At 45.8% G+C, this 26,137-nt stretch overlaps 2 protein-coding genes across 2 annotated transcripts in view; one reads left to right on the forward strand and one right to left on the reverse strand.

Annotated features, from left to right (window-relative positions):
* The window catches only part of LOC106600004 (protein unc-13 homolog A), a 94,489-nt gene extending 83,551 nt beyond the window's left edge, over nt 1–10,938 (forward strand). Inside the window, exons 25-42 of the mRNA XM_082973093.1 lie at nt 1,541–1,675; nt 1,753–1,880; nt 1,963–2,048; nt 2,140–2,266; nt 2,395–2,491; nt 3,901–4,044; nt 4,278–4,364; nt 4,808–4,885; nt 5,095–5,183; nt 5,356–5,499; nt 5,647–5,770; nt 7,186–7,242; nt 7,358–7,438; nt 7,635–7,782; nt 7,924–7,980; nt 8,503–8,595; nt 8,755–8,914; nt 9,017–10,938. Coding sequence (XP_082829219.1) covers nt 1,541–1,675; nt 1,753–1,880; nt 1,963–2,048; nt 2,140–2,266; nt 2,395–2,491; nt 3,901–4,044; nt 4,278–4,364; nt 4,808–4,885; nt 5,095–5,183; nt 5,356–5,499; nt 5,647–5,770; nt 7,186–7,242; nt 7,358–7,438; nt 7,635–7,782; nt 7,924–7,980; nt 8,503–8,595; nt 8,755–8,914; nt 9,017–9,308 — 2,127 coding nt within the window. The 3' untranslated portion in view covers nt 9,309–10,938. The remainder of the gene's footprint in view (nt 1–1,540; nt 1,676–1,752; nt 1,881–1,962; nt 2,049–2,139; nt 2,267–2,394; nt 2,492–3,900; nt 4,045–4,277; nt 4,365–4,807; nt 4,886–5,094; nt 5,184–5,355; nt 5,500–5,646; nt 5,771–7,185; nt 7,243–7,357; nt 7,439–7,634; nt 7,783–7,923; nt 7,981–8,502; nt 8,596–8,754; nt 8,915–9,016) is intronic.
* Nucleotides 10,939–17,116: 6,178 nt separating this feature from the next.
* LOC106600003 (RNA-binding protein MEX3B) lies at nt 17,117–25,810 on the reverse strand. Its single transcript, XM_014191338.3, has 4 exons — nt 25,406–25,810; nt 24,330–24,868; nt 22,435–22,691; nt 17,117–22,018 (listed from the first exon to the last, which is right to left on the reverse strand). Exons 2-4 carry the CDS (start codon nt 24,811–24,813, stop codon nt 20,804–20,806), a joined length of 1,956 nt encoding a protein of 651 aa, XP_014046813.2. The 5' UTR covers nt 24,814–24,868; nt 25,406–25,810; the 3' UTR covers nt 17,117–20,803.
* Nucleotides 25,811–26,137: the final 327 nt, after the last annotated feature.

Here is a 26,137-nt window from a genome sequence, read left to right on the forward strand (position 1 = left end):
ATTTTCCTCAGAAATCTACACAATACCCCATAATGACAAAGCGAAAATAGGTTTTTAGAAAATGTTGCAAATGTATAAAAAATAAAAAACAGAAATGCCTTATTTACAGAAGTATTCAGACCCTTTGCTATGAGACTCGAAATTGAGCTCAGGTCCATCCTGTTTCCATTGATCATCCTTGAGATGTTTCTACAACTTGGAGTCCACCTGTGGTAAATTCAATTGATTGGACATGATTTGGAAAGTTACACACCTGTCTATATAAGGTCCCACAGTTGCATGTCAGAGCAAAAACCAAGCCATGAGGTCGAAGGAATCGTCCGTAGAGCTCCGAGAGAGGATTTTGTCGAGGTACAGATCTGGGGAAGGGAACCAAAAAATGTCTGCAGCATCGAATGTCTCCAAGAACACAGTGGCCTCCGTCATTCTTAAATGGAAGAAGTTTGGAACCACCAAGACTCTTCCTAGAGCTGGCCGCCCGGCCAAACTGAGCAATCAGGGGAGAAGGTCCTTGGTCAGGGAGGTGACCAAGAACCCGATGGTCACTCTGACAGAGGTCTAGAGTTCCTCTGTGGCGATGGAAGAACCTTCCAGAAGGACAACCATCACTGCAGCACTCCACCAATCAGGCCTTTATGGTAGAGTGGCCAGATGGAAGCCACTCCTCAGTAAAAGGCACATGACAGCCTGCTTGGAGTTTGCCAAAAGGCACCTAAAAGACTCTTAGACCATGAGAAACATGATTGTTGGCCAGAATGCCAAGTGTCACGTTTGGAGGAAACCATTACCTGGCCAATACCATCCCTACGGTGAAGCATTATGGTGGTAGTATCATGCTGTGGGGATGTTTTTCAGCGGCAGGGACTGGGAGACTAGTCAGGATCGAGGGAAAGATGAACGGCGCAAAGTACAGAGAGATCCTTGATGAGAACTTGCTCCAGAGTGCTCAGGACCAACATTGCCTAAAAACCTCAGACTGGGGTGACGGTTCACCTTCCAACAGGACAACGACCCTAAGCACACAACCAAGACAATGCAGGTGTGGCTTCGGGACAAGTCTCTGAATGTCCTTGAGTGGCCCAGCCAGAGCCCGGACTTGAACCCGGTCTAACATCTGGAGATACCTGAAAATAGCTGTGCAGCAATGCTCTCCATCCAACCTGACAGAGCTTGAGAATCTGCAGAGAAGAATGGGAGAAGCTCGAAATACAGGTGTGCCACGCTTGTAGCGTCATACCCAAGAAGACTCAAGGCTGTAATCGCTGCCAAGGGTGCTTCAACAAAGTACTGAGTAAAGGGTCTGAATACTTGTGTAAAAGTGATATTTCAAATTTGCCAACTTTTCTAAAAACCTGTTTTTGCTTTGTCATTATGGGGTATTGTGTGTAGATTGATGAGGGGGGAAAACTATTTCATCAATTTTAGAATAAGGCTGTAATGTAACAAAATGTGGAAAAAGTCAAGGGGTCTGAATACTTTCCGAATGCACTGCATGCTAATGCTAAGCTAACTGACCTTTTTGAACTTCCTGTGTGATCAGGTCCAGGAGCTGCAGAGCCCCCCCAGGGCCAGTCAGGTGGTGAAGGACTGTGTCAAAGCCTGTCTCAACTCCACCTACGAATACATCTTCAACAACTGTCACGAACTCTACGGCAGAGAGTACCAGACAGACCCTGTGAGTGTGGTTGGGTGTTTGTGTGATGTGTGTGCATGCATTTCTGTGTGTGTGTGTTTGACCCGCTCTCTCTCCAGGCTAAGGCTGACGTTCCAGAAGAGCAGGGTCCCAGCATCAAGAACTTGGATTTCTGGTCCAAACTCATCACCCTCATCGTCTCCATCATAGAAGAGGACAAGAACTCCTACACACCCTGTCTCAACCAGTGAGTGTGTCTCTCTCTCTCCTTTTCTCTCTCTCTCTCCCTCCCTCCCCCTCTCTGAACACTGTTCTTCTGCCCCCTGTAGGTTTCCTCAGGAACTGAACGTGGGCGTCATCAGTGCTGAGGTCATGTGGAACATGTTTGCTCAAGACATGAGATATGCCATGGAGGGTATGTGTGTGTGTGTTTGCGAGTGTGCATATGTGTGGTATCAATCAATCAGTCCCTAAACTAATGCTACCAGCCTGTCTCTGGTTCCCAGAGCATGAGAAGAACCGCCTATGTAAGAGTGCTGATTACATGAACCTGCACTTCAAGGTTAAGTGGCTCTACAACGAATACTGTAAAGAGCTGCCCACCTTCCAGAAACGTGTACCTGAGTACCCAGCGTGAGTGTCCTTTAGCTCATCTAATTCAGCTCGTTTTTTAAGGCAAGTCCATCAAAAATATGTATTTTGGGGGACTTGTTATCACATAATGAGATGATTTTGTGGACCCTTTCTCTGCCATCTCATAGGTGGTTTGAGCCATTTGTCATCCAGTGGTTGGACGAGAACGAGGAAGTGTCCAGAGACTTCCTGCATGGTGCCCTAGTGAGGGACACAAAGGACGGGGTAAATTCACATCCGTTTCCTCTCTGAGATATCAAAAATAAATTGGCTATGTTTTGTATTACAGGCTTCTATTTACTTTTTTTGTTATTTGCCCCGACGATACATCGTCATTGTAACTACGTAGTCAATTCTCGATCATTGATACTGTAGGTTTATTGCTTATTTTGAGATTCATTGAAATGATTTAAAACTCTTCAAAGTAAGTACCTTTACAAATGAACGGTGATGGCTTGATTCAAATAAAGTCCAAGGTACTAAAGACCCTACTGATGTAGGTCTACTCTGTGATTTCACTGTGAATGTTGTAAACACCTAACAGAGAAATGACTCCCCTGTCCTTCCCACCACACTCCCATCTGTACTTCCCTTTACTCAGCACCTAGTGGTCCGGGAGAGAGGAAGAGGCAGGTCAATATATGGTCAATGACACACAGACATGAGACCTAACACACACTGCAGCCCTCGAGGAACTGACACACACTCACTGAGTGCACATTTATGCGCACGCGGGTAGACGCAGATGAGCAGGTTCTCTCCCCTCATTCGCCTGTGGTCCTTGGGGTCCAGTGTTTGTCGCCCACAGCATCTTCTTGTTTCCTGTGTCAGCAGGACTCTAGTCCCACCGCCACCCTCCCCTTCACGACACCGCTCAATGCCCCGCTAATGACGGGGTGTTAGTGAGGGCTCTGCTCCCTCACCCTCCCCTTCACGACACCGCTCAATGCCCCGCTAATGACGGGTGTTAGTGAGGGCTCTGCTCCCTCACCCTCCCCTTCACGACACCGCTCAATGCCCCGCTAATGACGGGGTGTTAATGAGGGCTCTGCTCCCTCACCCTCCCCTTCACGACACCGCTCAATGCTCCGCTAATGACAGGGTGTTAATGAGGGCTCTTCTCCCTCACCCTCCCCTTCACGACACCGCTCAATGCCCCGCTAATGACGGGGTGTTAATGAGGGCTCTGCTCCCCCATCATATCCCTAATTACCACACCGTTCATGTGGAGAGAGGAACCAGCCGCGCACTGTCCATTCATAGAGAATTCAACAGCACTTGCCATCTATCTTTAGCGTATAAGATGAAATGTTTGGCCTCGAAAATAGGGCATCCCTCTCCTGTTCTAAGAAGTGTGGGGATCCCAGTCTTGATCACTACAGACTACAGATCACTATTACTTGTGACTTTTCTTAGATATCAAAGTGCTTGATATACTCCCCCCTCTCGTCCATTCTCCAATCTCCCTCTACCCCGTTCTTCTCTTCTCTGGCATGGCACCTCTCTCCCTCTCATCCCCCACACTCCTCATCCCCTTCGCTCATCTCTCCCCTCTCCCCCCCTTCCCCTCCTGCCTTCCCTCCTCTCCTCCCCCCCTTCTCCTCCTGCCTTCCCTCCTCTCACCCCCCCTGCAGTTCCAGGTAACGTCTGAGCATGCTCTGTTCTCATGCTCGGTGGTGGACGTGTTCTCCCAGCTCAACCAGAGCTTTGAGATCATACGCAAGCTAGAGTGTCCCGACCCCCAGATCGTAGGCAGCTACATGAAGAGATTCGCCAAGGTACCACTCTCCCTGTTGACCTTACCAATATGGCTGACATTTCAGACTGTATTGGTCTATGATGTGTGACTGTAAAAAGCCTTTATGAATATGATATAACATGGAGGTCTGCTGTGATCGAACACTAACATGGTTAAACGATACAGAAGATTCTCTCTCTCTCTCTCTCTCTCTCTCTCTCTCTCTCTCTCTCTCTCTCTCTCTTTCTTTCTGTCTCTCCCTCTCTCTGTCAGACCATCGGCAATGTCCTGCTGTCCTATGCTGAGATCATTTCCAAAGAGTTCCCCAAACAGTGCGGGAACAAAGAGAAAGAGAAAGTGGTAGGTTAGGGAAACGTCGTGTGTGTGTGTGTGTGTGTGTGTGTGTGTGTGTGTGTGCGCGTACGTGTGTACTGTAAGTGAATGAGAACCGATTGTGGTTTAGAGGGAGAAGCTGGACTGGCTCCCAGAAAACCAAGTCTCCCAGTGGACTGATTCATCTATAGTCAACACTGAGCCTAGAGCCTCTGTCTGCTCTGCCTCTGCTTGGATCTGCAAGATACAGCTTCGTCTGTCTGTCTCTGTTTGTCTGCTCTGTCTCTGTCTGCTTTGCCTCTGCTTGGATCTGCAAGATACAGCTTCATCTCTCTGTCTCTGTCTCTCTCTCTCTCTCATATCATCAAGATAAAGAGAAGCTGTATCTGTCTGCCTGCTTGTATCAGAGAGAGAGCTTCTGCAAAGTTGCAAGGGCTGATCTCTAATTATGTGTCTTCCTTTCCCCTCAGCCTTGTATCATCATCAATAACATCCAACAGCTGAGAGTGCAGCTGGAGAAGATGTTTGAGGCCATGGGAGGCAAAAACGTGAGTTTGTCAACCTCAGTGTGAAATGTGCCATCACTCAGACCTCAATGTGCCATTACCCGAACCACATTGTAAAAATGTGTACCTACAATCTAATGATTACGCTGTGCCCACAGTGTCATTTTCGATGTAAAAACATGTATTATTAAGAGCACTTACTTCCTGCTATGTAAATACGTGTATTAAGGACACTTACTTCCTGCCCCCAGCTTAACGTGGAGGCCAGTGACTTCCTGAAGGACCTGCAATTAAAGCTCAACAACGTCATGGACGACCTTAGTAGGATATTTGCCGTCAGGTGTGTGCGTGCGTGTGTGTGTGGCGTTGTTTAGTTGAAGCGTTGGTGCTTTCAGGGTAGTATTCATTCGGACATGTAACAGAACTCCCTCTTTCAATCTGTTTTCTTCCGCCTTGGTGCCTAATGAATATGACCCTGAGTTGTGGGTTTTTATGGTTGTGTCGGTGTGTAGTTTCCAGCCCCATATTGAGGAGAACGTGAAGCAGATGGGCGACATCCTGGGCCAGGTGAAGGGACAGACTGTTACTGACAACAACAGCGTGGCCGGGGACGCAGACAACGTCCTGCAGCCCATCATGGACTTCCTCGACACCAAGTGAGACAAAGAGCCAGAGATGCACTCACAGAGACACACACACACACGACAGGCTAGGGAGTCTCTCTCTCTCTCTCTATTCTGTGTGTGGGGGAAAAAAGTGTGTATTCTGGGTGTGTTAAAATGTGTGTATTCTCTCCTCCCTAGCCTGTCGCTGTTTGCTAAGATCTGCGAGAAGACCGTACTGAAGAGAGTGCTGAAGGAACTGTGGAAACTGGTCATTAACACTATGGAGAAAAGCATTGTGCTCCCACCATTCACAGACCAGTCGGTGAGTAACACACACACTTTTTCCTATGTCTACAAACCTGCACAAAACTCTTCTGTACATTCTCTCTGGTATAATACTGAATCCCACCGTTGGTTCATAAATCTAAAGTTGTGGTTAGAATACGAGGTTGCGAACATACCCATTGGCTAGAATAAGAGTTAGAGGATTGAATGGTTACTTCCTCTCCCTGCTTGTTGTTGATCGGTTGAGAAGGGCCTTCAGATTCACTGACCCCCCCTCTCTCTCTCGCCATCGCCCCACCCTCTTTCTCCTCCTCAGGCCATAGTAAATTGTGTGTGTGTGTGTGTGTGTGTGTGTGTGTGTGTGTGTGTGTGTGTGTGTGTGTGTGTGGGTGTGTGTGTGTGTGTGTGTGTGTGTGTGTGTGTGTGTGTGTGTGTGTGTGTGTGTGTGTGTGTTTCGCCCTGTCTGCTGTGTCAGCACGGACACACAGGCTCCTCTGCTACCTGCGACAGCACAGTATCAGTCTTCTTGTCCCCCATGCTACTCTGTGTACCCACCTCTCCTTCTCAGATTGACCCAAGACCCTACCCACCACTTGTGTAACTCTAGAAAAATGTGGTTGGTGTAAGCAGTAAGGCCGTAAGGCTTGCACCTGTCCACTCCCGCCAGGTCTACACAATCTGGTAGGTAGGGGTGAGGGGTGGATTAGACTGTGTTGAATAGTGTCAGGATCGTCCCCTGTATTTTAGATAGGCGCATGGTGCACGACTGACAGATGGGTTACCTGACCTGGTGCCACTGCAATACAGCGCCGTACCCCTCCTTACTCTTCTCCTTCCTCTCCTCCCTTACCTCCTGTCTTTTGTCCTTCCGCTAAAGTGTTGCCTGTACGTGGAATGGATTGGGGGTTTCCACACAACCCGGTACTGGATTTGAAATCTCTCCTGCACATGCCTTTTCCGCCCGATTTTTCTTTATTGTGACATGTTACGTTTAGCGATGTATAAACTCTCCCCTCGTCATCTTACTCCCTCTTCTGTCATCACTCTTCTCTCTCAACCACACTTTCTTTTCCTTTTCTCTCTCTCTCTACCTCTCTCTCTCTACCTCTTTCTCTCTACCTCTCTCTACCTCTCTTTCTTTCTACCTCTCTCTCTCTACCTCTCTCTCTCTCTCTACCTCTCTCTCTCTCTCTCTACCCCTCTCTCTACCTCTTTCTCTCTACCTCTCTACCCCTCTCTCTCTCTACCCCTCTCTCTCTCGCTACCCCTCTCTCTCTACCTCTCTCTCTCTCTCTCTCTCTACCTCTCTCTCTCTCTACCTCTCTCTCTCTCTCTCTCTACCTCTCTCTCTCTCTCTCTCTACCTCTCTCTCTCTACCGCTCTCTCTCTACCACTCTCTCTCTCTACCTCTCTCTATCTACCTCTCTTTCTCTCTCTCTCTCCCCTCCACAGGGCACTCAGTTGATCCTGAATGCAGCTAAGGAGTTGGGCCAGCTCTCCAAGCTCAAGGTAATGATGCCACGTTAGAATGAGTTGTTTTCTACAGCACATTTCAGACAAAATGCAGTCCTGTCATGTAGTGTGTCGTTTGAACTAACTCTGTCTCTGTTTCCCTGCCCTGCAGGAGCACATGGTGCGAGAGGAGGCCAAGGCTCTCACTCCTAAACAGTGTGCCGTCATAGAGCTCGCATTGGACACTATTAAGGTACAGTATACATTATCTACACTTTGTAGGATGGATGACATGTGTAGTATGTGTTATGTACTATGTAGTACATTGAAATAAAATGCACTTAAAGCATCCAGGTATAAAGCTTCATAACTTGTTATAAGCATCTATGAACAAGGGTTATAATATGTTATGTCTCTATGGATAAATAACAATGCCTCTCCCCCTGCAGCAATACTTCCATGCGGGCGGTGTGGGCCTGAAGAAGACGTTCCTGGAGAAGAGTCCTGACCTGAAGTCTCTGCACTACGCCCTGTCCCTCTACACACAACACACTGACAAGCTTATCAGGAAGTTTGTCCTCTCCCAAAACGCTCAGGGTACAACAGTCTGTCTGTCGATGGCTCTTCACTTCTCTCTCTCTCTGCCTGCCTCTGTGAATGGTAACTCTGGTCGTGAGATTTGGTACGATACATGTGAGCTGGGATATCCTACTGAACTTTCTCCTCTCTCCCTGCTAGTCCATGGAGGGAAGGGGGTCAGGTATACCCTCAATGAAGACACATTACCAGAGAAGGGTAAGTGCCTTTGCCAGTGCCTCACCCCTCGACCCTCCCCCTCTCCATACTCATTCAATGTAAACAGCATGTTTCAGGAGAATTACAGTCTGGTGCAAACCAGCTGCAGGCTTTAACCCTGGCTCTATACCTACTGTAGCTATGGGCCAGCAAGCTAAGCACTGCTGCACCCTTACACTAACCGGATTAAACAGATATCTGTCCAGCCCTTGTAGGCCACACAGACACATACTTGTGCACGTGACGATAAAACTTGGATGAAAGATTAGAATCAGGGAATGGATAATGGAGGAGAGGATTCCAGTGGTGGAATGATCCTAACGTCTAGACATAGCCAGACACACACACACCGACACAGCATGCATTGTGTAGACAGATTTATCAGCCTGCCTTTGCTTTATTGTGCATTAAACTTGCTTGCTACCAACTGAAACACTTTGGGGATCACAGAGTGTTCTGGTCAACAGAAGTGATCTTAACGCTCTGTGACTTATGTCACGGTTAACACTTGACCTCTGGTAGGGTCGGGAGTGGAGGAGCCAATCGGAGAGGTGGTCATGCATGTGGAGATCTTCACCCACCCCAACACTGGAGAACACAAGATCACTGTGAGAGGTGAGAGATGGAGGGAGGGGGTGAGGGGGAAGGAGAAAGAGATGGAGGGGGTTATGGGGAAAGGGCGGGCATAAGGTAGGGGTAATGATGGGCTTTACATACATAATTGCACTAGACTAGAGCTTCTCTGAAATGCACACAACACTTTCTCTCTCCCAGTGGTGGCTGCCAATGACATTAAGTGGCAGACCCAGGGGATCTTCCGTCCCTTCGTGGAGGTCTACATCATCGGTCCCCACCTCAGTGACAAGAAGAGGAAACACGCCACAAAGTCCAAGAACAACAGCTGGTCGCCCAAGTTTAACGAGACCTTTCAGTAGTGGGTATATCAGGTCTATTTCTGGTTAGGGTGTGTGTGCTTGTGTGTCAATGTCAATATGTGTGTACTGTCCAACCCACCTCTTCTCCGTCTCCTCTCCAGTTCCCTGGGCAGTGAGTTGGGTCCTGAGGGCTATGAGCTGCAGCTGTGTGTGAAGGACTACTGCTTCGCCAGGGAGGACCGTACAGTGGGCATGGCCCTGATGCAGTTGAAGGACATGGCCTCTAGGGGCAGCGTGACGTGCTGGCTCCCCCTGGGGAAGAGGGTCCACATGGACGAGACGGGCCTGACAGTACTGAGGATCCTATCCCAACGCAACAACGATGAGGTGGCCAAAGAGTTCGTCAAGCTGAAGTCAGACCAGCGCTCTGCCGAAGAGGGACAGGGGAGCTGAGAGAGAACAGGTCTAGAGATACTGATGCAGACACACACAGTCGCGCAACACACGCAGACACACAGGGGTACACATGTATTCATACACCACACACAAACAATACAGGCAAACACATACGTGAACCCACACAACATATGCATATGTTATACAAAACATGGTCATAAACACACTAATAATCTCTATCACAATGATTAGCACGTGTACAAACACTGGCCAACGGTTCCTTCGGCCATAGATAGATTTTGGACACCTATCAATCAATTTATCAATTTCTGCTGCTCTCTTTCACTCTTGCATATTACATACAATTTTTCTATACATTTAATGCAGAAATGTGAAAAAAATATCGCCTGAGGAGTTATGGATGACTTTGCACTTTGACCTCTCTGCATGTTCAGGAGAGCAGCCCTAACCCCAACTCTTACTCCTCTGTCTGTTTCTGTATGTCTGTCTGTCAATATAACAACTTATAAAAACTTTTTTTTCCTAATTTCACATTTATGTAAGTTTTATGTTTTATCACATTTATGTAAGTATTCAGACCCTTTACACAGTACTTTGATGAAGCACCTTTGGCAGCGATTACAGCCTTAAGTCTTCTTGGGTATGACGCTACAAGCTTGGCACACCTGTAGTTCTGAGTTTCTTCCATTCTTCTCTGCAGATCCTCTCAAGCTCTGTCAGGTTGGATGGGAAGTGTTGCTGCACAGCTATTCTCAGGTCTCTCCAGAGATGTTAGATCGGGATCAAGTCTGGTCTCTGGCTGGGCCACTAGAGGACATTGAGACTTGTCCCGAAGCCACTCCTGCATTGTCCTGTGTGCTTCAAATCAAATTTGATTTGGCACATGCACCGAATACAACAGGTGTGGACCTCACAGTGAAATGCTTGCTTACAAGCCCTTAACCAACAATGCAGTTTTAAGAAAAATATGTGATAAGTAAAAATAGATAAGTAAAAAATAAAATAGGGTGGCTGGAGTCTTTGACAATTTTTAGGGCCTTCCTCTGACACCGCCTGGTATAGAGGTCCTGGATGGCAGGACGCTTGGTCACAGTGATGTACTGGGCCGTACGCACTACCCTCTATAGTACCTTGCAGTTGTAGGCTGAGCAGTTGCCATACCAGGCAGTGATGCAACCAGTCAGGACGCTCTCGATGGTTTAGCTGTGAAACGTTTTGAGGATCTGAGGACCCATGCCAAATCTTTTCAGTCTCCTGAGGAGGAATGGGCTTTGTCGTGCCCTCTTCATGACTGTCTTGTTGTGTTTTGACCATAGTCATTGTCCTGTTGGAAGGTGAACCTTTGACCCTGTCTGAGGTCCTGAGCGCTCTGAAGCAGGTTTTCATCAAGGATCTCTCTGTACCTTGCTCCGCTCATCTTTGCCTCGATCCTGACACGTTTCCCAGTCCCTACCGCTGAAAAACATCCCGACAGCATGATGCTGCTACCACCATGCTTCACCCTAGGCATGGTGCCAGGTTTCCTCCAGACGTGACGCTTGGCATTCAGGCCAAAGAGTTCAATCTTGGTTTCATTAGAACAGAGAATCTTGTTCATGTACAGTGAGGGAAAAAAGTATTTGATCCCCTGCTGATTTTGTACGTTTGCCCACTGACAAAGAAATGATCAGTCTATAATTTTAATGGTAGGTTTATTTGAACAGTGAGAGACAGAATAACAACAACATTATTCTGAAAAAACGCATGTTATAAATTGATTTGCATTTTAATGAGGGAAATAAGTATTTGACCCCCTCTCAATCAGAAAGATTTCTGGCTCCCAGGTGTCTTTTATACAGGTAACGAGCTGAGATTAGGAGCACACTCTTAAAGGGAGTGTTCCTAATTTCAGTTTGTTACCTGTATAAAAGACACCTGTCCACAGAAGCAATCAATCAATCAGATTCCAAACTCTTCACCATGGCCAAGACCAAAGAGCTCCAAGGATGTCAGGGACAAGATTGTAGACCTACACAAGGCTGGAATGGGCTACAAGACCATCGCCAAGCAGCTTGGTGAGGTGACAACAGTTGGTGCGATTATTCGCAAATGGAAGAAACACAAAAGAACTGTCAATATCCCTTGGCCTGGGGCTCCATGCAAGATCTCACCTCGTGGAGTTGCAATGATCATGAGAACGGTGAGGAATCAGCCCAGAACTACACGGGAGGATCTTGTCAATGATCTCAAGGCAGCTGGGACCATAGTCACCAAGAAAACAATTGGTAACACACTACGCCGTGAAGGACTGAAATCCTGCAGTGCCCGCAAGGTCCCCCTGCTCAAGAAAGCACATATACATGCCCATCTGAAGGTTGCCAATGAACATCTGAATGATTCAGAGGACAACTGGGTGAAAGTGTTGTGGTCAGATGAGACCAAAATGGAGCTCTTTGGCATCAACTCAACTCGCCATGTTTGGAGGAGGAGGAATGCTGCCTATGACACCAAGAACACCATCCCCACCGTCAAACATGGAGGTGGAAACATAATGCTAAGGGGGAGTTTTTCTGCTAAGGGGACAGGACAACTTCACCGCATCAAAGGGACAATGGACGGGGCCATGTACCGTCAAATCTTGGGTGAGAACCTCCTTCCCTTAGCCAGGGCATTGAAAATGGGTCGTGGATGGGTATTCCAGCATGACAATGACCCAAAACACACGGCCAAGGCAACAAAGGAGTGGCTGACGAAGAAGCACATTAAGGTCCTGGAGTGGCCTAGCCAGTCTCCAGACCTTAATCCCATAGAAAATCTGTGGAGGGAGCTGAAGGTTCGAGCTGCCAAACGTCAGCCTCGAAACCTTAATGACTTGGAGAAGATCTGCAAAGAGGAGTGGGACAAAATCCCTCCTGAGATGTGTGCAAACCTGGTGGCCAACTACAAGAAACGTCTGACCTCTGTGATTGCCAACAAGGGTTTTGTCACCAAGTACTAAGTCATGTTTTGCAGAGGGGTCAAATACTTATTTCCCTCATTAAAATGCAAATCAATTTATAACATTTTTGACATGCGTTTTTCTGGATTTTTTGTTGTTGTTATTCTGTCTCTCACTGTTCAAATAAACCTACCATTAAAATTATACACTGATCATTTCTTTGTCAGTGGGCAAACGTACAAAATCAGCAGGGGATCAAATACTTTTTTCCCTCACTGTACCTTGTCATGTGCCTTTTACTGAGGAGTGGCTTCCGTCTGGCCACTCTACCATAAAGGTCTGATTGGTGGAGTGCTGCAGAGATGGTTGTCCTTCTGAAAGGTTCTCCCATCTCCACAGAGGAAATCTGGAGTTCTGTCAGAGTGACCATTGGGTTCTTGGTCACCTCCCTGAACAAGGCCGTTCTCCCCCGATTGCTCAGTTTGGCCAAGCGGCCAGCTCTAGGAAGTCTTGGTGGTTCCAAACTTCTTCCATTTAAAAATGATGGAGGCCACTGTGTACTTGGGGACCTTCAATGCTGCATAAATGTTTTTGGTACTCTTTCCCCAGATCTGTGCCTCGACACAATCCTGTCTCGGAGCTCTATTGACAATTCCTTCAACCTCATGGCTTGGTTTTTGCTCTGACATGCACTGTCAACTGTGGGACCTTATATAAACAGGTGTGTGCCTTTCCAAATCATGTCCAGTCAATTGAATTTGCCACAGGTGGACTCCAATCAAGTTGTAGAAACATCTAAAGGATGATCAATGGAAACAGGATGCAGCTGATCTCAATTTAGAGTCTCATAGCAAAGGGTCTGAATACTTCTGTAAATAAGGTATCTGTTTTTTATTTGAATTTGCTAAAAAAAAAAAAAACTTTGTCATTATGGGGTTTTGTGTGTAGATTGCTGAGGATTAAAGAAAAATATCAATTTCAGAATACGTCTAACGTAACACAATGTGAAAAAGTCAAGGGGTCTTTATACTTTCCGAAGGCACTGAACAAAAATATAATCGCAACATCCAACAATTTAAGATTTTACTGAGTTACAGTTCATATAAGGAAATCAGTCAATTTAAATAAATTCATTAGACCCTAATCTATGGATTTCACGACTGAGAATACAGATACCTTAAAAAAAAAGTAAGGGTGTGGTTCAGAAAACAGGTAAATATCTGGTGTGACCACCATTTGCCTCATGCAGCGTGACACATCCTTCAGTCTGTTGATAGTGGCCTGTGGAATGTTGTCCCACTCTTCAATGGCTGTGCAAAGTTGCTGGATATTGGGGTAACTGGAACACGCTGTCGTACACGTCGATCCAGAGCATCCCAAACATGGTCAATGGGTGATATGTCTGAGTATGCAGGCCATGGAAAAACAGGGTCATTTTTAGCGTCTCGTCACAGTATCTCTGTGCATTTATATTGCCATCGATAAAATGCAATTGTATTCGTAGTCCGTAGTTTATGCCTGCCCATACCATAACCCCACCGCCACCATGGGGCACTCTATACTCAACGTTGAGATCAGCAAACCGCTTGCCCACACGACGCCATACACGTGATCTGCGGTTGTGAGGCCAGTTGGACGTTCTGCAAAATTCTCTAAAATGATGTTGGTGGCTTATGGTAGAGAAATTTGTAAGTCGCTCTGGATAAGAGCGTCTGCTAAATGACTTAAATGTAAATGTAAATTAACTCTCAATTTTCTGGCAACAGACAGACATTCCTGCAGTCAGCATGCCAAGTGCACGCTCCTTCAACTTGAAATATCTGTGGCGTTGTGTGACAAAACTGCACATTTTAGAGTAACCTTTTATTGTCCCTATCACATGGTGCACCTGTGTAATGATCATGCCACTTAATTGGCTTCTTGATATGCCACACCTGTCAGGTGTATGGATTATCTTTGTATAGGAGAAATGCTCACAAAGAGGAATGTAAACACATTTGTGCACAACATTTGAGAGAAATCATATTTTTGTGTGTATGTAAAGTTTCTGTGATATTTTATTTCAGCTCATGAAACATGGGACCAACACTTTACATGTTGCGTTTATATTTTTGTTCAGTGTATATCAACCTGGACGCAACTTCCCCCTACTTGGTGTGATGTACTTCCTGCATGTTGAACACAATTCTCAGAACACTGTGATTAATTTGATGTTACCATGGCACCAGCTGTACAGACCCCCTCTCCCCCCAATACTGACACCTTATACCTGTGTGCATGGTGCATATAACCTGGTATAACTACTATACAGTGTGAAACACAAAGCGAGATAAGAAGAATGTTCCGATGTCTGATATGAATGTATTTTTTATGATTGTAATCAAATCAAGTTTTATTGGTCACGTACACATGTTTAGCAGATGTTATTGCAGGTGTAGTGAAATTCTTGTAAGACGTGCCAGACTTTCACATCCGTGTAGGGTAGCCTACCTGAGGTTTGGATCAGTTGTTGGATGTTAGTCGGCTTGTTTGGAACACACTGTATGGCCATAATGTCCATAGACACTGACATGGTGCAATAGACCCAAGCATGTACGTTTTTGAAGATGGTCTGCTCTTTTTACATACTCACCTACTCTAGCAATGGCGCTCGTTTCACAACACTGTAAAGGAGTAATAATAGCCGAGATGGTTACGTCAACTTCTCACAAACAAACCCTCTTCTGTTCCCCTGAAAGTGCACAAATACTGCAAAGGGCTACATGACCATCAGACACAGAAAGGACACTGCCTAGTCAGTCCATACGTCTGCATTTGTGAAAATGTAAGAAATATGTTTTCTATGCTATGGGGCCATACAATTACCAACCCATATACCATACAGGAAACTGCATGGCTCTCTAACTGCCTTCATGATAATCTGATTGTGTTTTAAGACTCTCTATTGTAGTCTTTTTGGTCAATTTGTCCCTGCATTTTTCTGTCAAAAGGTTTTCAGCGCATTTTGGAGTGTGTTTGTGCGTCTGTCTGCGTGTTTTATGTCCTACCTGACTTCTGGGCTAAGAGTTAATCTGTTTAATGTGGTTGCAAGCAATATAACCCCAACATAATCACTGGAAACCTGTGGCACGCCCAGGAGTTCCAACTGCAATACCCAGATTCAAGGAGCGGGATGTCAAATCCCAACTTCTCATTGGATCACTGAATGGGGAATTCCCTGTTGTAATGGACTGATCTCAATCCCCTCCTCATAGGAAGTGTGTTTCTTGTAATACTGGGAATACTTTAGGAATACTGGACACTGGAGCGGGAGAGCAGTCTGGCTTACATTAAGACCTATATGCTGTTCAGTCAGCTCCTGGTCAGACTTTTCCAGTGGATGACTTTGCGGTGAATGGGCCAACTCAAACGGACCAGCTAATGTTTTTCAAAGACCAATGTTGGCTAGGAGAAGTGTCAACCCCCAAGCCATTGTAGATGACAATGTAGTAGTTTAATAATCAACACAACCCCTATCTATATATATATATATATATATATATATATATATATATATATATAAACCAATCACTTACCATGTCACCGCTGATCTTACTATACAGATAACACCCCATGTTACACAGACCTGTCTGTCCATTTCTGAACAGTTCTACATTTACAATGCAAAATGATGGGTGTTAGCACAAAGAGCTTGTATTGTGACGTTTCTGCTTATTGTAAATGACTTTAAAATAAACTCTAGAGCTTCTACTGCTCTTTCCACTGCTAGAGAGCCAAATGGCATGTGTTATGTTGCACTGTGGAGGGAGAGCTAATGTTCTGTTTTCATATTTTGCTTTGGACCTGTTTAACCAAATGCAAGGCTTCTGAATGTCATTTTCACATCACAGGATCATGAGAGCCGAGTGTGTCACTGATAGTGAGAATGTATCACTTAACTACAAATACTTTAACTACAATAACCTACTGTCTTCTACTACACATATACACACACTGATGTATGCTCAAGCACAAAAGGGCACATGTGAGATGAACACGCCATGCATGCATGCCAACACATCTCCGTGGAGACAAACAAAACACCAGTGCATGAAAGGAAAATTAACTTCATCATGCCAGCACACATCTCTTTGATGTTACCAGTTATGGGACATCTTGTTTTTCTTATCTGAATACCTAATTAATGAATTGTGAACATTTATTTTTCAAAAGGCTTGTGAAGACAATATTTAACCAATATGAATGTAGCCTGTACACAGAATTCGCATGAGAATTATTTTCTAACTTATCATTATGCTTTGTCAAGGATTAAGGTGGGTTGGAATGCAGCCTGGTTGTGAACTGCTTCCTATTAAAAAGGCATTTGTCACAAACTGCCTATTCTTTATTCTGTTATCCTCCATTACCAAAACATATGACTCAATGACCACATGTAAAAAGACACCGTTCTTCCTAAACCTATGTACAAGCTGCCAACTGAACTGTAATGCCTCCCCATCTGAGAGCGTTGTTAGGCTGCTGTATGCACGCCCATCGTTCATAGCCTCTAGCCAATGAGTATCTACTGCCACTATGTGGTGGAATGAGAACTATAATAAGGCATCTACTGTAAGGGATAGTTCACACATATTTTTAAAAAGTTACGTTACCTTGCCCTGAAAGCAGTCTATGGACATCCATGCTTCGGTTTTGTTAACCAAGCCAGTCAACCGCTAAATGTAGCATTTTCACACCAAATTAGCATTCCTATCAAGTCGAAGGGGTGGTGTAGCTCACTAAAATCTTGCGTAATTTGTTCAGATATGTTTACATAGGTTGTCCATGAGTAGCTCACTGATTTGGTTGGAAGTTTGGAATGCAAGGTAACCACACAGCCATGCAGTATTCCAACCATAAAAAGTTGAGAAAAAACAAAATCACAATAGGGTTATTGTTTTACAGTAAAAAAATGAAACCAAAAACAAGATTTTATTAAAGAAGCATAAAAAATAAAACTCTTGATACATTTCTCAACCGTCAAGACAGCTCAAATTATATGCATATATTGTTCCGGCTCACGGTTAAAAGGTCCATAAACTTTAAAATAAAATATATTTCAATTTTAAAATTTCTTCAATAATTTTTCTAATTTTGTTATAAATTGCCTACATGTTGTACACAGGAAATAAAATAAAAAAATATGGAAAATAAAACATTTTGAAGTAATAAAAAGGGTCACATTATTGTCTGGGATATTTAGGTAAGCAAATAAATTGTAAAAATAAAGTGTAAAGTTTTATTTCCTCTGAAAAATTATTTGCTAATGCCTGATGGCTTAAAGACATGCACATGGTTAACCTACAAATAATGTTACATGTTTTTAAAGACTACAACTTCCTTAAGTCTGGTAACTTTTTGAAAATGAGATCCCATTGATTGTATTCAGGGTATATACACAAGTCAGGCCTGAAACCTTGTTTGCTGACGTAACATTTTGGTTCTGCGTTAAAGGATTAAAGCAAAATAGGAAGGCGAAGTTCCAGGGGGAGCGGCTTTCCCAGATGGGAGCGGCTCCCCCTGGATCCACCTTTGTCACAAAAAGGTCAGAGGTCACTCCTTAAGGAGCCTCTATAAACCCTGTTTTCAAACCTTCATGGGGTGGGGGTCAGGGGTTAAATTCAGCGAAAATAATCTGCAGTCAATATGAGAATATTCTGTACCCTTTAACTGTTCATGCTACTGTACATGACCTGGTGAAACAACCAGACCAGAACCACCTGGCAAATTCAACTCTGGACATTTTAGTGACTGAGAAGTCATGGGCAGCTCTGGAAAAGGGCCTTTAAGATTGACACAACAGTCATAGTTTATCTGTTCCTTTAAAAGACTTGAGTCTGCAGGAGTAGAGAAAAACTATACTAAAAACATTTAAAGTCAGACCCAGCAGGGACGGGTTGCCAGTTTACACAGATCCCTCCCACGTTGAGGGGAGAGAGAGAGCAGGGTCAGGGTTGCCAGTTATACAGTTAACTCCTAAAAGAAGAGGGGGAGAGGTGCTGCCGTAGAAAACGGTATCTGTTTCAGTAGTGAGTTGCACCATTATAGTCTTCAGTGAAATATGACTCCCGGTCAGCCAGCTACTAGATCCACATCTGTGGACATGAAGGGCCATTCAAGTAGGGAGCATTGCGGTGTAGTTAAATGTGGAGGGTCGATTATTCGATTACAGACTAAGACGTCAAGCCGCTGTCCCCTTCACTTGACGAACTCATTTAGTCAGGCATCTCACAGACAGATGTTGTTTGTTAAAAAGTAGCCCGGCTTGACCCTCAAGCACAGACTATACTTGAGCTCTATAGCAATGTGAACTGCCTGTTCATTCTCTTAAAAAAAAAAAAAAGACTTATAAATTCTGTTTAATTGTCAGACACCAGATAGGTGCAATGAAATGTGTTGCTTTACAGGGTCAGCCATAGTAGTATGTTGTCCATGGAGCACATGAGGGTTAAGTGCCTTGCACAGATATTTTTTTTCACCTTGTTGGCTCGGGTATTCGAACCAGCAACCTTACGGTTACTGGCCCAACACTCTCACTGCTAGGCTATCTGCTGCCCTGCATCCTTTCCTTCTCACTCCCTGAAGGTAGTCACTGATCTGAAGTGACATTATTGAGAAAAGTCCAGTAGGAAGCTGCTTTCACCTGTCCACACATGGTAGATCAGTGGATAGTACCTGAAGGTGTGAGGGTAGAAAGGGATGCTGCATTTGAAAAGTATTGGAACAGAGCCTTCTGTTCATTCGTTCACAGGCGATGGACATGACTGAGAAGGACTGGTGCTGACAGGGTTGACCAGTGTTCTATAGACGTAGACCAGAGAGAAAAGAACAAGCAACACATTCTGCAGCTGTTGGGGTTTGAACACAGAGTGTCTGGAAGCCCTGGATGAACTAGCTATTAGCTGCCATATTGGATAAGTTGATTATTCTCGCTGTTGTTACTGGTGAGAAGGTAAACATCTGAAAATGTAGTGTGTGTGTGTGCGCAAGGAAGCCCTTTTTCCTCTCCCGTTCATTGTTTTGATTTTGTTTGCCATGGCCTGTCTGACTCTAGGAGTAGATCCACATGTACGTTCAGAGGGCTGCATATAACAACCATGTCATAGGGGGGGGGGGGGTCTAATAACATTACAATGTGTCGCTCAGGGCAAAGAAACAGCTCATTCGGATGCCCCTAATACTTGGGGCTGGCCACCTCCCCTTAACCAAGACCCCTATTGGACGAGACATTCCTGTGTGTGACTTCAAGACCCATCTTATCCTACTCGACGTCAATGCAGTTCAGAGAGTAGGGAGTCAGGGGCAACATGGGCCACATACTTTACAGTCAAAAGCCAAAGACCCATTTTAAAAAATACATTAGCTCTCCAAAGCAAACTGTAACAGAGGATCTGAGTGGACTGGGTTATGGATGGCTCGGTGTCTACACTGAGCTCCACAGGGGGAAGAGAGAGTGGAAGAATGGGGCCAGAAATTAGACTGGAACTATTGAAGGAGAGCGATTGGGTGGAGAGCGAGAGAGGGGTTGAGAGAAAGAAGGACCAAGGGGGACTGAGTAACTGACCTCTGGCATTAGTTCTGATATTCCTTAAATAACTTAACACCATTGTATTATTCCTATACTAGCCATTAAAACCACAACATTGGATATCAGTTTTTGAACAGTATAAATACCTTAAGTGTTTCAGTCTTCATAAGATCTAGGAGAGGGCCTTCTGGCGTGTTTTTGTCTGATAGGTGTCTCTGTGCCTGTTTTAAAGTCAGTTCCAGGCTCATACCAAAGCATTTCCTTAATTGTCACTATACTAGCTAGCAAGAGAAACCTAGTCAGTTGTACTGAAATGTGCCTTCCGCATTTAACCCAACCCCTCTGAATCAGAGAGAGTGGAGAGATGGCGAGAGAGAGCTGAAAAGAAAGAACAGGAGAGAACTCAGAAGACCAGAAAAACAGCGTTTTGCATCCTGTCAAAGAACATCGAAAAGGAAACTGAGTAGAAAAGTGCAGGCCTAGGCAGCTCCGTCGAAAAATATCTGCTATTAAGTACAAAAGTGTCAAAGGAAAAGGCTTGTGAGAGAAGCAGGCAGAGATATCTGAAGAAAAAGAAGCGAGAGAATGAAACTATACAGACAGCCTGGCAACCTAGAGGCTGAGCTAGATCAGGCCTGAAGGCTGGTCCAGGTCAGAACGAAAGCCAGAAGAAAGATAAGACACTGGTTTCCTTCCACACAAGTCCACCGTGAAACCTCCTGATCCCACCATATTGTTTCTGCAGTCCGCAGAACCAATCAAAATCAGTCAGTCTGGAAATATTTTCATTATTATTATTGTCATAATTATTATCATTAAATCAACATCCGTATAGTGTCATATTTCTAATATTGTAATCATTGTGGTCCATCATATGTGCAGAGAAGGTCGTTGGTGTCCATCCGTCCCGCCACAGTTGATGGTCCACTGCAGTTCTCTCGGATAGTAAGACTGTAAATTTCAGTTTTTTTAAGATGACACCCCTACCCCTCTCGCCCCCTCCTCAGTCCCCATACCATCCCTTGTCTTCGGGTGGGTGAGGAGGGGCTATTAGGAGAAGATACGGATGCACTGTGTGGCAGTGGTATGGCAGACAGGGCACTCGGGCTCAGCGGACTGGCAGATCTGTCCGGCACAGTCCATGCAGAACAGATTGTGGCCGCATGGCACCAAAGCCGCTGTCACCTCGCTCTCAAAGCACACAAAGCAGTCCCTGCTCACGCCCCCTGGCCCCATGCCAACCAGACCTCCAGCACCTGCCGCGGCCTTCAGCCGGCCCAGCATGCCAGAGCCCAGGCCAACGCCGCTGCCCCCGCCCTCTGAATCGGTGGGAGAGCCTCCGGGCAGGGAGGAGGCTGAGCAGGAAGAGTAACCGGTGGATGACCCTCCGGAGCTGGAGCTAGATGCTCCAGAGAAGGACCCTGCACCGGCACCGCCCGACTGCAGCCAGGAGAGGGTGCTGAGTGGGTCACTCTGGGCCCGACGGGCCAGTGGATGATCCAGGGGTCCCACCACTGCGTCGGGGGGCAGGGTGGGGGACAGGCGGGGGGTGATGGCACCGCCACTCAGGCCGCTGCTGTTTCTGCGGAGAGGCTGCTTCTGAGAGGTGCCTGGGATCTTCCCTCCTCCTCCGTTGACAAAAGGGGCCCAGATGTTGGCAGCGCTGAACTCAAAGCCCAGCTCCTCAGAGGGGAGGCCTGGGGTGGAGTCACCCCCGAAGGTGAACCCCCCTCCTCCGCCGGCATTACTGGAGCTAGTGCTGAATGGGCTGGTGGGGCTACCTCCCTCGGTGGCCCTCCTGGGGGCGCTGTAGCTCTCAGAGCCCATCCCTCCGTTGTGTTGGTGGTAGGAGGCCGAGGAGGACAGCTTCCTCCCAGACGATTGGTGAATGGCCATGGGGAGCGGGGGTGGTGGAGGAGGCGGCGGGGGTGGAGGGGCAGGGTGGGGGTTGTTGGCCCGAGCCCAGAGAGCGGCACCCAGCCCCCCAGCCAGCGAGCCCAGGCCCTCTAGGCTGACGTCAGTCCCATTAGTGTGGAAGTCGTTGTCTCCCTGGAGGTCCACAAAGGCCCCAGTCCGCAGGGTGATGTGCGTCTCAATCTCCTCCCGGGCTCGGTCCACATTCTCAGGCATGCCCGTCACCTCGAACACGGGGTCCTTCTCCCTGCTGGGCGTCACGATGTAGGTGTGAGTCTGCTGCTGGATGCGCTTGATGGTCGCCCCCTTGGGCCCCACCACTAACCCCACCACACGATACGGTACCCGCACCTGCACCAGGGAAGGAAATACTTAACAGTGAGAGTTTTCCAGACCACTGACCTGGCCAGGAAAAACTGTCAAGGAGGAATTACATAACTATAAAAACTGGTGATGAACCATGCCATTTACTGGCAGAGCAGTAAAGCAATTGGCAAGAACTGGCATTTAAATGGAATTGAACAGTCGTGCAGTAAGTGTATGAAAGTAGACGTTAGACGTTATCATGACCTCTACTTTATCTATTCAAAGAAGAGACATTTTAGCCAACAGATATTTGTATATCTCCACAGGTGCTTGTGACACTGACTACTGGCCAAGGCTCCCTTGTCGTAAAATAAAGATGACCTTCTCAACGGAACTGGTTGAATAAATGATAAAACAAACAGCAAATTAAAATGTTTTATCTCCTACTGTGATTGTCATACCTGTATAGTGGTCTGTCCAGGCAGGTGGGGGGGTCCAGGGAGCGCTCCCCCTGTCCCGGGTGCTCCTGTGCCCGTGGCCCCGGCCTTGCAGCGGGATGCCCGGATCATGGAGAAGTGCTCGGCCGCAGAGACGATCTCCCGCTTGGCCATCTCCACGTCCTCCCTGCGCCCTGTAACTATGAACACGGGCTCCTCGCCTCTCACTGGGGTCTTTATGTAGGTGTTGGTCTTCGCACGCAGTGCCTTGATCTTACAGCCTGGGACAGAGAGGGGTGGAAGGGTGAGGAAGAGTGCATATATATATATATATATATATATATATATTGTTTTTTTTTTTTTTTTTGGTCAGTTGAGAATTAATCATTCAAATAAAATACAATTTTATTGGTCACAGACGTTTAGCAGATGTTATTGCGGGTGTAACGAAATGCGTGTGTTTCTAGCTCCAACCGTAATATCTAACAATACAGACAAATTGAAACTAAAGGAATGGAATTAAGAATATATAAATATTTGGACGAGCGGCATAGACTAAAATACAGTAGATAGAATACAGTATATACACGATGAGTAATGAAAAATGTCAACATTTATTAAAGTGACTAGTGTTCCAATTATTAAAGTGGCCAGTGATTTCAAGTCTATGTATATAGGGCAGCAGCCTCTACGGTATTCATTATTCTCATAATGGGAATTTAAGTGGAAAGTATTGGTTGTGCATAAACTATGTGAAAATGAATTATATAATTGAAACAATATATACAGTGACTAACTTTATGGGGCATGCAACTTCCATATTTGAATTTATGTATACACCCATTGAATCCTGATGAATAGAACTTATAAATGCCTCGTGAACTTAGTTCAACTGTCACACTCAAAGAGAACCCAAAATATACGTTTATTTTACTCCAATGTTTAAACAAATTACATGAAAACCAACATCGTTAAAAGTAAAATGTTGATATCACGGATGGTCTGTCCTTGCTCCTATAGCCCTGTCTATGAATTTGAGTGTGGTTACACTGCTACACTGTTCCTTTAAATATGAACGGTTTACTCTCACCCACCAATGGGGTGCTGAGTGTGTGATGTCATTCTGGGAGGCAGAAAGCATGGCATTTTCAAACAAAGAGAACAATGCAATAACGTTGCCACAACTGCGCCAAGCATAGACACTGTGTGTATGCAAACTAGTAGTGAATATTGAGCTAAGTGTGCGGAGATAAATAGGTGGATTTTGAAACCAGTCGAGAGCGGGGAGAGGGGCTGGATGCGGGGCGAAAACACCGCCCAATTCCGTGTTCTGTGCATCGGACCTCCCAAAAGCCACGCATTGGGATTGAGCAAAACTATATAGAAATGACAAAATCTACTTTTAACGTTGACCTCAATGTAAACGCCAGGCCTATTGTTTACATTTGTGAATTGAGGCCTACATATAGCTAAATCAAAATTATTCGACAGGTTTCTTTTGTTTGGTGCCGGCTGCTAGACATGTCCGGACCGACAATCTGCTGCTTTGTCTGACCCTGTCCCACCCCTCCCCCTACTCGTATTCCATACACACAACATCTTTAGTTGTCTCAACACTTGTCAGGACATGCAGATTAGGCTAGTAAGTCATTCTTGATCTAAATGTATTATGAAGCGCTTAAACAACATCCACTGTACACATCAAGGCCAACTCTGAATAACACCAGCCGGCGCTGATAAACTTATGAGATATCTCACCATCCAAACAAAGGAAGGCAGTCCTATGCATTCATGTGGTTATGAGAGAGGTAGTTGGTAATGGCTAGACCCGAAACATCTATAACTACAATACCTTATGAATTAGCTAGCTACGGCCAAACCACATTGATAAACAAAAGTGGAAAACACAGAATTCTTACCCTGTCTTCCCACTATTTCAGCAACGTGTTCTGAGCTGGGCACAGGTACGCATTCGGTCATGTTGACACTCCTCTTGCGATTGCAGAGAACAGAGCTTTGTTCACCGAGCATGGGGTGAGAGTGCGGGCCAGTCATGTGGTACCCGCCCGATCCATAGTACTCTGGAGACGGGGAGCAGGATGTCGGGGAGTCCCGGGAGCCTCCTTGGTGCTCCAGCATCTGCAGATCGACATAACCGCCGTTGGAATTCCCGGAGCACGGTCCCTGGTTCCCGTCGAGCGTGTCAACGAGCCCCCCACCACCGCAGTCCACCTTCTCCAGGGCCATAAATGACAGCTGGTCCAGGGCGAAGCGGAGCGCATCCTGATGGTCCTCTTCCCGGGACTCCTGGTCAGTCTCTCGCGGCAGGCTGACCCCGTTGTGCTGGCTGCTCACTACCATGTCGTGGTCCATAATCTCGGGGTGGAATAAGGGGCTAGGCATAGTCCACGAGGATGAACATCAGATCTTGGGGCGTCTGTGTGTAAAGCGATCTTTTCTAGGAAATTGACACAACAAAGGGAGTTTCAGCACAAAACGTGTTGCGCCAAGATACGTTTTAGAAAACACAAATTAAATGCACTAAAAGTTATAAAACATATCTGATGTCATATAGTTCGCTAGTTTCATAAATAGGTTAGTGTGTTGCTCCACTTGGGCGACGTCTCCTTCAACCCTTCTCCTATCCTGCTTTGTCTGTGTGTTGTTGCATTCTGTCTCACTGTGTGGCGAAAATAAAGCTTGGTTCTTGTTGAAATATGCATCATACAATATTCACACTCACTGACCAAAACAAGAGTATTTTATTGTGTCTATTCAGACCGTCTCATCCCGAAAAGGGAGCATCACATTTGGAAAACCGGTAATCTGCTAGCAAACTAGCTCCACACAGTTGAGTCTGTCACGTTGTCGTCCCCTTTGTTTGGGAGTACCACAGCTAGCTGGCTAGTGGAACAAAAATACTTAAGTTCAATAATACGTCTAAGCCAAATACGTGTATTCTATATTTGAATAAAATATCACAAAGTTACTTTACCTTTTGGCTACCTCCCAATTGTATGGAGTTCCTCTCTTTTGATTCTTGAAGGAATGATGAGTGGCTACCAGTGCTCTAATGCTAACTAGTAGCTAGCTCGCTAAATTGGGGGCGTTGGAGAAAATGTTTAAAAACGAAAGAGAAGGGACAGGCTGTTGATACAATTCTATTCCAGACGAATGTCGAGGTCATTTAACGGCCCGTCAATCTTTGCATCGATTCGTAGTCTATCATTATATTCCCATGCAGACACCTCCCGACAATTGTATCTGGATATTTATCCCGGCTGTTCCCTGGTCCGCCGCCTTTGTCTCGCCAGGCGCACGCCGCTCTGCCTGTCTCGCACACAGAACTGACGTCAGTCGCGACACAACAATGGGTTCAAAGGCCACGCAACACAGAAGCGCTTCACCGCAAGCGTGCTAGCCTCACAGTCACGATCGATATTATTGTTACTGTGGTACATTTTTATAATCGGAAATTGATAAAGCAAATGAGTCATTTGATGGTTCCATGTCAGATCTTTTGATAAGTCTTGGGAAATTGGCAGTTTTGGATGCTATGGTGGTGTGGTATCACAAGGTTGGTTGGATTATTGGGAGAAAGGTCATTTAGAATGTCCCCAATCAAAACCTAGAACTCAAAAAAATTATTCAAGGGTAGCAAACAGTTAAATATCACCAACTATGTTTAAAGGTCTAGAACGGAACAATGTCCCTGTTACTTATTGTG

This window comes from Salmo salar, chromosome 03 (assembly GCF_965601325.2).
Source record: "Salmo salar chromosome 03, fSalSal1, whole genome shotgun sequence".
In the NCBI taxonomy this organism is placed as follows: Eukaryota; Metazoa; Chordata; class Actinopteri; order Salmoniformes; family Salmonidae; genus Salmo; species Salmo salar.

Bases quoted from the DNA above. Each gene is read 5' to 3' on its own strand.
- LOC106600003 (XM_014191338.3), bottom strand. From the start codon at position 24,813: ATGCCTAGCCCCTTATTCCACCCCGAGATTATGGACCACGACATGGTA. The intron at 22,692-24,329 runs GTAAGAATTCTG...TCTCTGTCCCAG, and splicing joins TGAAATAGTGGGAAGACAGG to GCTGTAAGATCAAGGCACTG. The intron at 22,019-22,434 runs GTATGACAATCA...TCCCTGGTGCAG, and splicing joins CTGGACAGACCACTATACAG to GTGCGGGTACCGTATCGTGT.